The 12,000-nt window shown below is 42.3% G+C and overlaps 1 protein-coding gene across 3 annotated transcripts in view; it reads right to left on the bottom strand.

The window, feature by feature from the left end:
• Nucleotides 1-203: 203 nt before the first annotated feature.
• PIK3R1 (phosphoinositide-3-kinase regulatory subunit 1) overlaps nt 204-12,000 on the bottom strand; it is an 85,392-nt gene continuing 73,595 nt past the window's right edge. For 2 of the 3 annotated variants that reach the window (XM_004764510.3, XM_004764512.3), the window contains 9 exons: nt 9,021-9,123; nt 8,219-8,317; nt 7,937-8,117; nt 7,625-7,750; nt 6,776-6,918; nt 6,385-6,561; nt 6,222-6,290; nt 5,431-5,601; nt 204-4,445 (listed from right to left, as the gene is read on the bottom strand). In XM_004764510.3, the coding sequence (XP_004764567.1) occupies nt 4,256-4,445; nt 5,431-5,601; nt 6,222-6,290; nt 6,385-6,561; nt 6,776-6,918; nt 7,625-7,750; nt 7,937-8,117; nt 8,219-8,317; nt 9,021-9,123 (1,259 nt within the window). In that variant the 3' untranslated portion in view covers nt 204-4,255. Of the gene's footprint in view, nt 4,446-5,430; nt 5,602-6,221; nt 6,291-6,384; nt 6,562-6,775; nt 6,919-7,624; nt 7,751-7,936; nt 8,118-8,218; nt 8,318-9,020; nt 9,124-10,521; nt 10,960-12,000 lie in introns of those variants that run through there. The other variant, XM_004764511.3, reaches the window with a different exon arrangement.

Raw genomic sequence — 12,000 nt, forward strand, 5'->3', positions numbered from 1 at the left:
AATTTTGCCAACAACACTAACCCATCGTTCTTGTGACTACATAGTGTCTTTCTCACTTTACAAAAATGAAATAACATGATAATAGGACGAAGACAGGTAGGTGGGAGACTGCGGGAACAGCAGCAACGTTTGTTAAGCAGAAGAGGAAGAGAGCAGGTTTAGAAGTATTTCTTCTGTGATAATGGACATTTCAAACCACAATGTAAGTTTCAAAACAACCTTTATTCTGTTTGAAGACCTAATACAATGCATCAGAGCAACTTAAAACAAGACATAGCTCCACTGAATCTATAGCTTGAACAAAATGTCAAGGAGGCACACTCCCCCCACCCCCCCAACCCAGTTGCCTTGTAAAGGCAAAATTACAACTGACCATGACATCCTCCCTCTCGTCAAAAGACCAACTTTATTTTAACAATGTCATATAAACAGATTTGTAAAAACATTGAACAAATCATAGCTTTAAAAAATACACACATATAAATGAGTTTTTTTGTTTTGCCTTTTTTTTTTTTTTTTTTTTAAATAGCAGCATCCTGGGCAGCTAATGCTATCTCATGGTGACAAGTTTAACGTTAAGTTGGATAGTGTTTCCAATGAACCCAATTCTGTTCCTTTGCTACTCATAATGCTAGTATTTTATACAAGTGGATTTGTAAAAAATAAGAATTTGGCATTTTTGAACTTTGTCCCATGTGAGGCATTGTGCTTTCAACTGCCCCTTTCTTAAAAGACGTTGAACTCAGATTTCAGGGTCTGCTTTCCAACTATTTGGATACCATGCATAGCAAAAGCACAGGTGTTAAAACCAGCAGAATTTTTCTCCCATTCAGGAACATCAGTAGGACTCCCAAACACGTTACTAGCTCATAACCAGCTACATGACAGAGCACTTGGTTCCCCACAGTGACAGCTCACAGAAACACGTTTGACTTGACACACTGAAAATGAGGATTTCCAAGTAAAGCAAGTCATCTAGACCAGCTCACCAAAAGGAGGAACTTTACAAAGCAGAGAAAAGCGAAAGAATTATGAACTTCTCACTTCACTTGCAAACAGTTTTCACCTTTAGAAGACAAAACAAAGCCACTTCAAAGGAAAAAAACAACCCATACACGTACACAAGAATTGTACTAGACATGTGCTTGTTATGTACTTGAACTCAACTGACTGTGGATCTGTTTTGGCTGAAAGGTGTACTGAAAACAGTCCATGCACATATACATATATACATAGATCAAGGGCCGTGACCTTGTCAGATGTTGCAAACACATGCTTTTTGCCTTCTTACACGGTTAGGATTTTTCTCTTGTGGGTAGTGGGTAGCATCGGGTCCCCGAGCTCCCACTGTCCAGTCCCCTCACAGCCTTGCTGCAGCTAGCCTAGCTTCTGGCTTTTATCTCTAGAATGCTACAGTGCGTGGGGAAAGTCACCGCGTGCATAAAAGCGTGTTATCAGGCGTGCCTCTGCTGTATCCATTCATACTCATGAGCCACTCAGTGTTATGAGGAGATGACCGATCGAACCCCAAGAGCCCTTCTGGTCACCCATAGAAGGACGGATGTGGTGGGCCTGCACCAAAATCAAAAAAGGCATTTGGCAGAGGCGTGACCTCATAGCTACAGTGTAACTCACCATCAACAGGGAATGATGAATCCTGCCTTTGCCGTTCAGAGAGAAACCTACAGCATTTGTGTCCGTGAGATGCAGAAACAAGGCAGGTGCCTGAAGACCAAGCTGCCTTGGGAGAGTGGTGACCCCCAAAACATGAACAAAGCTGTCTTTTAATGAAACATTCAATCTTAGATCTTGTATTTTCAATGTGAAATGAAAATTATATTTAACAGCATCCATGGGTGTGCTACTAAAAAGACCCCACTGGAACACTAGTCTAGCAATCACTGTGAAAGCAGCGGCGGGCTCGCGTGGGAAGTGCAAGGATAGTTTCAAGGCAACACTTACAGGCTACAAGCAGGCCAGTCCTCGGTCTGTGGAGAGGAGAGGGAGACGGTCAGGTCTCAGGGCTGACAGTCTGGCCATGAGACCAACTCCTCCTCTTGACAGGAATAGCCCCGTGTAAAGAAGAAAATAATACATTCTACAGATGATGAAGTCAGCTGGTGGACCGGTTATTACAAAAGAATTTTGAAAACTACACTGAAGAACAAAACAAAAAGCCCTCCCCGCAGTATCTGAAATAGAGCCGGGTTTGAATCAATCCCGGCAAAGGGAAACTGCCAATTGTGAGATGCCACTGGAACCTGCCAGGGGCGGGCCCCTCACACTGATCCTTTATCATTCCTGACACAGGGACGGTGGCCACCACGCAGAAGGGGATGGGCCTGAGTAAATCCGGGAGAGACCCTCCCTCTCGCCCCAAGTTGGATAGGCTGCTCTAGGACCCCTGCCTTTCTCCCACGTTGAAGAAGAACACACACAGTGACTTAAGATGAGCCAGAAGGACTGTTGGGATCCCTGCGGTGGCCAGGACTTTCACAAGCTCTCCCCAGCCCAGCACAGGAGCAGCTCGGATCACGGGTCTTGGCCGTGTGGTCCCAACTGAATGGAAAGGTGGGAAAATAACAAATGCAGATAAAAATCCTTTTTCCAGGTCCGGCTTTTTCTGAAATGAATGTTTATTGGTTGTAACGGGTAATCTCATGTTAACAAGACAGGTAATCTAAATGCAGCAATTATACCTTGCGATCAGCGTTCCAAACAAAGGTGAACACTGCCCCAGGAGGCCGACTTTCTTCCTACGAATTCCCGTTCTCTGACCGGGGCCGCCACACTGCCTTAGAGTTCCAGTAGGTCTGTCCTTGTCACTCATGTCTAGTAACAAGCAGATCAGAGTGGGAAAAGACTGAAGTAGAAGTTACTCACTTCTCCGTCATCGTGAGAAAGTGCACACCATCTCGCCCCCACCCGCCCCACCTGTACAGCCCTTGGCTACATTCCCCCCACTCCCTAGATTCAAGAAGTTCACAATTCTTTATGAAACCTTACCAGGTACCGTATTTTAAGAGTCTGGAAACAACATTGTTGAACTCAGCGATACTTTTGTCATATTTATATATCTTTCTCTTTTTTTATTGAATAAAGCAGCTTTGAAGCTTATCAGGCACTGCCCAACAAAACATTTAGTCCAAAAAATCTGTTAGGAACTTTTTAACCTTGGGCTAATAGCCAAGTACTCTGTACAAGAAAAACCGTAAAATATTTCATAGTTTTAATTCTGAAGCCATTTTTTTTTTAACTGGCATCCTGTACATTTCTTTTTTAAAAAAAGGAAAAGAATCACAAATGAATATTAACAATAACAACAAAAAATCAGGGACAGTATTTTCAGGCAACAGAAACTAGGGTGGGGAAGCTTATTCTGAAGGTACATTTAAAACGGAGATAACAATGACAATTAAAAATTGCATAGCACTGTGAATTTAGCCTTCAGCAAAACAAAACAGAAGCTATTTGGTATTGATACAAATCCATCTAGTTGATAGTTAGTCATCCACTGTTATGTACATATTTTATATAATGAATGTCATTTAAAGTCCTGTTCTCCAAGCTCCGTTTCTCCGTGGTTGGTGGGGTCATTTTTTTGTTTTTTAAAGTCTAAACAAAACACTTCTGGCACTCTGCTACGACAGAATTTCCTCTGACTGTACGTGAGCGGACGTTCTCCTAAAATGTCTCTTGGGAGCCGAAGTGCCTTTCTGCTACATATCGTTCATTTCTTAGGAAATAATCCACAGTGCGACGTGTCTGGGTCCACCGTGCACAGCAAGGCCCAGGCCCAGCCATCCTGGTGCGAGCGTTTGCAGGCCGGGGCTCTAGAGCCCGGCCACTCTCTGGTCTCCAAGGTCCCCCACTTTGAGCTGGTAAAGCTTCAGAAAGCATGAACAAGCACCATGGTTAAAGGCCTCTTTGTCCCTGCACGCAGAGATTTTTGCATTTCTTTTTCTCTTTGTGTTGTTGTGACTTAAATTAAACCAAAAGAAAAAAAAGAAAGAAAAAAAAAACCTCCAAAAACGTAAGGAAGGACAAGCGCTCCAGATTAGAAACGTAGGGTCACTACTCGGTGCTAGGCTGCGTGTCTTCCCCTGCACTCTTCTGTTGGAAGCTCGAGTCCCATCTGAAGGCAGATGGCTTCGTTTCCGCAGCTCAATGACAGGTCAGGCTGGAGAGGAGCCCTGTGCTTTCCAGAGGCCTCAGGGTGGTTGAACGTCAGGAGCAGGATCCGAGGACAAGTGCTTCATCGCCTCTGCTGTGCGTATACTGGGTAGGCTAGTGTGACGTTGAGCGAGTCATTGTGCTGCACGAGGGACGTGTGTTGGTAATGTAGCACCAGTTCTTTCAGGGAGCTGTACAAGTTATAGGGTTCGGCGAAGCCATAGCCGGTGGCCGTTTTGTTGATGACACAATGCTTGACCTCGCCGTCCACCCTGCGGAAGAGAGAGAGAAAGCACATGCCTTTTGAGCTGCTCCTAGACAATTCTCGACCCCACGAGGTGCTGCTCATAAAATCATCATCATGGAAAAGTACACTCTGCAGGCCATCCTCCAGAACGGGAAGCCTCCCAGGCTAGCTGTTGACTCGTGGCTCTGTCACTTACGGGGTGAGTGACATGGGCTGGTAATCCTGCCTCCCTGAGCCACTGTATTTGCATCTTTAAAATGGGATAGAGGTGACATGGAGGCTTTGTGTAACAGGGCTCTACTATTAGCGGCATTTGTAGGATTCTCTCAGGCTAGCCTTTCACTTTGCATTTCCCCTATATGCTCCTATTCTCTTGGCCTTCACTCCAAGTAAGAGCAACTTTGAGATGCTCTTACTTCCTCCTCCCTGTACGACTATTTCTCTGCTGAAGTGGAGGGAGACCACGAATATGCTGCATTTTTGGAACCTTCCTTTCCTAGAGGACACTCTCCTGAAATGACAGGAAGCGGGGAATAGTATGAAAAGGAAAATAGGCCCCGTGACAGAAATGTCATCTCTTGGGTGCCCTGATCTCAAGGGCAGTGACCTTTCTCTCGTTGTTCTGACCTGTTCCTGCTGTGGCCCTGACCTGGGGGTGGAGCTCTCACAGGAATTACATCATATTCTTCTGCTATTAGCCTTGAGAAGTTATATATATTAAAAAAAAAAAAGTGGGGTGGGGGCGGGTGGCAAGTAGTGCTAGTTTCATTGCAAAGATGAAAAGATCTGAACTACTCCTGATTAACCAGTTCATGAATTAGGCCCCGAAGCCCAGTCTCTGAATTCCACAGCAGGGTTCTATACTTCTGCGTGGACTTGAAAAACAGCATGTTTTCTTCCCTGTCCTACACTACTGCACATCCTTGCCCCGGCTCGGGCGGCCGAACAGAGAGAAGAGAGCACCCCGTCCAGAGCGGCGTGCCCGGCACCCAGCAGCGGGAGCTACGTACACGACAGAGCAGGCGTAACAGCCCTGTTTGCTGCTCTCCCGGACCAGGAAGGTGCCGTCTCGTTTCCCTCGGAGGAGGTTCTCAGCTTTGTTCCTGTTGCTGCTGCCGACATTCCAGGTCTTCTCGTCGTGGTGCGGCAAATCCTCATCATCTTCCACCAGTGAATATTGGCTAGAGAGCCAGGAGAGAGAGGGTCTCTGTGAAGCACCCACCAGAGACAGCCTGCCCTGCCTCCCAAGCCCCGTAGACCAGCAGCTGCGGCTCTGACTCCAGCAGCATCTCCAGCCTGCCTTTCCTCATCCAGCTTCAGCCTTCAATGTGTCCCCCTAACCACCCCCTCCCCGCCCCCCGGAAGAGAGCACCGGTAAGTTAAACTAAGTTAAACTCTGCAGTCAGGAGTTCCACCGAGGAACCTGGGCAGAGAGGAAGGTGTCAACCAGTCCTGTTCGTCCAGTTCTGATCAGGAAACGTATTGACTAGGAGGACTGCCAGTTTTCAAATAATTCAAACAAAACACATACTTAAGCTTTGGGAGATCCACTGAATGGAACTGTGTTGTGTTTTTTTTCCCCGCCTTCCAACTGTTTGAGAAACCCATAGGGATTTTTTATCCAGGTTGGCATCCCCCTTCCCTGAACTCTCCTTTTATAACATTCAGGATAAAGCGACGCCGTTTATAGAGGATGTTCCAAATTCGGTAAAATCGCTCGCTGTTCCGCAAACAAAGCAAGTCGTGCATTTCCCTAAATGAAAGACCTCCTTTGCTGCCTCGACCTGCAGGAAGTACTTACTCTTCCGTATTTTCATTGCCCAGCCACTCATTCAGCTTCTTCTGCCGAACACCTTTCTGAGTCAACCACCTGGAAAACAGAAAAAGAAAACGCATTAATAACGTAGCCTTAATTTTTGCAACTATGAGTTGGTGGCTTCCAGGGTTCGGATTCTGGGACTTACATCAAGTATTGGTCTCTTGTCTTTCTCAGCTGAATGAGGTCTGGTTTAATGCTGTTCATGCGCTTGTCAATCTCCCGGTACTCAGCTGCCTGCTTCTTCAGGTCTTCCTCCAGTCTCCTTCTGCTGTCCACAATTTCACTGATTCGGGACTTTAACTTCTCATAATTATGCATAATCCTACAGGCAAGTGAAAGGCATGGGTCATTACCTGCTCTATCATGATGCTTTCCCAAAGCTTTCCTCAAGTTAAGAATGCTTTCTCAGGCTGTCTTTTTTTGTTGGTTTTTTTTTCTTTCAATTATTCAAAGCACAGAAAGCAAGACCATCTTTCAACAGTTCTGGAGGATTCTGCTTATCTTTAGTACAAAGACAACCCTCCTGATTCACCAACCTTTGTATTTCTTTCTCATTGCCTTCGCGTTTAAATTTTTCTATGTATTCTTTGCTGTACCGTTCCTGGCTTTGGCACTGTTCTTCAAATATTTTTATGGTTTCATTAAATGCTTCAATAGCTGTTCTTTTCATTTGGATTTCCTGCAATACAATGTTAAATAAGACAATGTCATACCTTTCACAGAACAGATAACATGTTACTGTGAGACACTGTCAGGACATTTGATGCTATTACTATCTAACATCTGAGTGCTCTGTTACCAAGCAAGGTCCCTAATTCATAAAACCCATTAAAATAGTATCAGAAGCACACATTTACTTTGGGAATTTTTCTAGTCTATGCCCAACAATTTCCTATAGTTTTCACCGTTTTAAAAGTCATTCTCCTTTATCAGCAATTTAAGGAATCCATGCTGCCTTCTACTCCCTCTGGTGGTCCCAGATACATCATAGCCTAGAGCAGATTAAGCCTCTAGGAAAATACTGCAGGGAACAGAGCTACGTTTTTTTGACAGGGTATATAATAGTTAAATCTCCATTTTGGAGGTCAGACAAGTTTGTGTGTTGGGGGGGCAGGGAGAGTTCAATCAGGAATTATGTCAAATCCACTTAAAACTCACAGCAACCTCTTCAATTAGCATGAGTACTTATTGTGAAATCTTTAAGAGCTTCATGGGAAAGCTTATGGAGATATACTATGGTCTAGAGAGCCTATGAATAATAAACAGTGATTCACAAATATATGATCTTTTCCCCTCATCCGATTAGCAGAAACTGAAAGGACATGTCTTAGACTCTAGTAACTATAAGTTCTAAGCCTACACTGTGACTTTTGCAGAAAACTCACCTGGGAAGTACGGGTATAATCTTCATATAATCTATCATATTCCCGGCTTTTTTCTTGAAATTGAGTGTTATATTCATGTAATTTTTTCCCTACAGCTTCAATATTATCTTCTTTGACAACCTGATCCTGGAAAAATGAAAGAGAGAACTTCAGCTGATGAGGTAATTTAGTCAATGTTTTGGCCGATATCAAAATGTAGTAAAAAGTTGTTAAAATCTCATTACATGCAATTCAGCTGCTTCACAATGTTTTTGAAACACTGCAAAGTATCTTGTCTAAATACTGTAACATAAGTATTCCAGTTTGGATTACCTGCTGGTATTTGGACACTGGATAAAGTAATTTCACGTCCAGTTTGGGATTATACTGAGCTAGAGACTCATTCCGGTAGTGGTTTATTAGTTCAACCACAGAGTTGAAGGTCAGTGGGTCAGAGAAGCCATATTTCCCATCTCGGTGAAATATTTTGATTAATTTGTTATTTCCTCCTTTCCTGTAGATACAACACAATAAATGGCATTGCAGTCTTCTTTAAAAAAATGTGTTTTGACGTCTGCTTCCACAGTTCCATCTTTGTTACGTTGACGGACTCACCTTAGTGTAAGAGTATAATCCCCATGCATTTTAGTAGATGCGTCTCGTACCAAAAAGGTCCCATCAGCTGTATCTCTAAGTTTTTCATTCACTTCTTCCCTGAAAGGAAAATGACACAAGACAAAGCTCACTTTGAGGATTCAGTAACTGCTTTTGTTTTTGGAGTTTTAACTTCACAGCAAAACTAAGCACACAGTAGGTAGAGCTCCCTTCCAGCCCCCTGCTGCCGAGAGAGAGCGTATGTACTGTTTATATAGAAATGTTACAAAGTTCATCTCCTCACAAACTGGGAGCGACAAAACACAAAGCAACATACCCACTTTCAGTACTGGTGTAGCTGTAGTACAAAGTTTTATTTTGTAACCACATACACTGAGCACAAAAACACATGATCCCCAAAGGGAATCCATAGTCCCCCTTCAAAAAAAAAAAAAAAAAAAAGCGACAAATAAAGATGCCTTTGTAAAGTATGTGTCAGATAATTATATAAACTCTGACAGTTTTCCCTAATGGAAAGTGACTTTGGACCCTGCCTTTAGGCAGTGCCACTCCACCCGGGTGCTTTCCTGACATTTCTGTCCAGAATGAGACTTGTCAAGTATTTAATTTCCCATGGCATCCGACACCCACGGTCCCCCAGCACTCAGGGACTTCTCTGGTCTTCTCTGGAAGACAACCAACTATGCTTCGTGCTTATGTTGGAGGACATCCTAAAAATGGAACTTAGCATGCTGGTGCGTTTCTCTCTCTAAAACAAGCTCGCTCTCTCTAGTGAAAACTCAGAGCACTTATATAGCCTTACCTTGAGATATCTCCCCAGTACCACTCAGCATCTTGTAAGGACATATTGTTATTCATACCGTTGTTGGCTACACTAGTGGGTTTTGGTGGTTTAGGAGGCAATGCTGCAGATGAAAGAGAAAGAAAAGTTGTTTGCAATCTCAACTACAGTGGAACATTTAGGTCTAATTTATGTTTCTTTAGAATACTGTGAAATACAGCAGTAATTCACAATTCTATGAAACAGGATCATTATGTTAAAAAAAAAAAAAAAAGACATCTTTCAGAATATAGGTCAAAAAGAAAAAGTGGAAAAAGATAGAGCAGCTTAACAAATAAACCCGGCTGGCGATGTGAATGAATCCAGAGTCCCGGCCTTTTCTACTTCTAGGCTCGAGTTATATTAAAGTTTCAGGCCTGATCAAATCCAGCTAAAATAGGAAACCGTGAACATATGAGCAGGAGGAATCACATGGGTTGGCTTTAATTTCCTCCTCTTATTTAATTATAAAAGACAAATTTGGTTTCTGTCCTCCACAAATGCTGTTGCTGTAATAAAACTCATCTACAGCAATATGTTTTAAGAGGAGGAACTGGTTTTCTCTCATCTTAGTATTTCAGGCACTATTCTGCCAAAAGCCACTTTAAGAAACTCATCTGTGACCTAAATCTCTTTAGTATTCATGTTAATATTCTTTTGGACAAATTGTGCTCTATATGCCAAGACTGAGGAAAAACCATATCCCTCTTCCTCAATGTCAAATCAGTATTCATACACCAACTGGTGACAAATAAAAGACTGCAGTGTTTCTGAATTTCTTAATTGGGAGCAGGGCTAACATTGGAATACAGTTTAGGAAGCAAAATAAGGCTAACATTTTAACTGAATCCTAAGTCACAAGTTTTAAAGGACGAGTAGTACTTCATGCAAAAATTTCAGGAGTCTATCAAGAATATTTTGTAAAGCCTAGGACTAAATAAATAATGGGAAGCCAACTCCTTTTCTCATTACAGTATCTTAATATAAAAGCAGATAAAGTCTCAGCGTTTGATTTAGAATAGTTTCAAATCACCTAGGACTGAGTTGCAATCACTGCTAGGTTTTACATGCTCTCTAAAAGTACCAAGTGTTATCACTGCAAAGTACCACACTGTCCTCATCCACTGTCAAAAGAGAAAAGCAGCATAAAGGACGCATCCTTTTAATTAAAGGAACAGTATGAACGATACATAACACTATAACCCAAACAGCAAAGGACCCCGGTTAACAAAAGACACCAGTGAAAAAGTGGAATTCAATTCCTATCTGTTCAAGTAAGAAAAAGCATTCACCACATACAGGCTGATCTGCTTGCTTCCACAGGCAAACAATTTCATGTCCAAGCTATGATCAAGCTAATTTTTATTAAATTACTACAAGTTAATAAATAGAAATCTACAGAGGATCAGTTACAGTAGTTGTCAAAAAAAAAAAAAAACCCCACAAAATAAACTAGCTTTCTAAAAGCATACTGCAGTATTACCTGGTGGATCCATTTCTATATAAAACATCAAGTCTGTGCCACAATTTCTATCTGTCTTAGCATATTCTAAATCCAGGTCTTCCATATTCCAAACAGTGTTGTACATTTGTGCGAGAGTTTCCTTGGCTGAGCTCAGTTATAAGAAAAGAGTCCGGCTTTCTTTGTAATGGTGTCTTGGAATTCATTTTAAAACCTATAAGGGGCTGCACTGTAACCTATTACATCACACACCCGAGCCAATCAAGTCAGAAAAATGTCACCAGACCACTCCTGCTTCATCATTTCTCTTCAACATCCAGCCCTAACACAATCCCAACCTTGCCGAGAACCTACGTTTACTAGACCAGCAATGTATGTACATGCTCATCGTTTCAAAAAGATGTTTAATTTGACTCTTCTCCACCACCAGTGAGTTTTCTAATTCCTTTTTTATTACTCTTTGCAGCATGGTACGCTCCGTTGTTGGCAGGTTGACAAAAGCTGATATGCTGCAGCACGTAGCTCCCCCTCCTCCCCCCCCCCGCCCCGCCAGTGCATCTGGGTTAATAGAGAGCCTGATCATGCCTTGGTTTAAAAATCTTACAAATGCATCAAAATGATATATATAAGGTATATTTTACAATCCTTAAATACCTCCTATATATATTAAAAGCAGAAGGGATCAAGAACACTGGATATTTCATTCCTACTGAATTCACTGACAACTCAGAACTTAAACACTGTTACAAATGTACACCACATGAGAAAGCACAATTAAAAGAAAAATCTCCTACCAAACATAGTAAAGTTAAAACTAGACCTTAGGGAATAACAATGAAAAATCTTAATAGGAATGAAGACTATTGAAGAATAATGTATATTCTTAGCAGACATTAAAATGTCACTAACAAGACTAGTCAAGGTAAGTTATATCTTCCAAAAAGAAGCCATATATCAGAATGCAGAGGTAGCACGATGTTTGCAAACTATTTCTCATCAGCAGCACCAGAAGTCTGAAGATGGGCTTAATAGTGCTTGAGGGGGGAGAGTCATGTAATCACTTTTGAGATTTTTTTTCCCCTCCATCTCAAATTTCTCCCTCTGGGGACCCTTAATCCTGGTTAGCAATATGTAATGTAAAGAAGTCAATTCTCCTATAAATCTATTAATTTTAGTTCTCTAGAGCCATCCTACATATAATCCTACTACCCTTACTAGAGCCTAATGCACATTCCCATTGTAAACCATCTCTTCACGTTTATAAGTTAAATCAGAGAAAACGGGAGCAAAGGCAAGGCATTCTCTGAGCACTTCACTGTTCACTTGGCCCCATCTAGGTGAATTCACTTGCCCATTAATGAGGAAGGCATACTCAACCCATACCCTGCAGCCCGCTCCCGGGAACACTTTTCTATTTCTAAACTCAAAATCACACACACAAATGGTCAAAGTGTGGGTTTGGGATATGTCCTTCAGATAAGGTTCAGAAGAACATTTTTT

The sequence above is a fragment of the Mustela putorius genome, unplaced genomic scaffold, assembly GCF_011764305.1.
Source record: "Mustela putorius furo isolate JIRA1106 unplaced genomic scaffold, ASM1176430v1.1 tig00000145_pilon_pilon_pilon, whole genome shotgun sequence".
Lineage (NCBI taxonomy): Eukaryota > Metazoa > Chordata > Mammalia > Carnivora > Mustelidae > Mustela > Mustela putorius.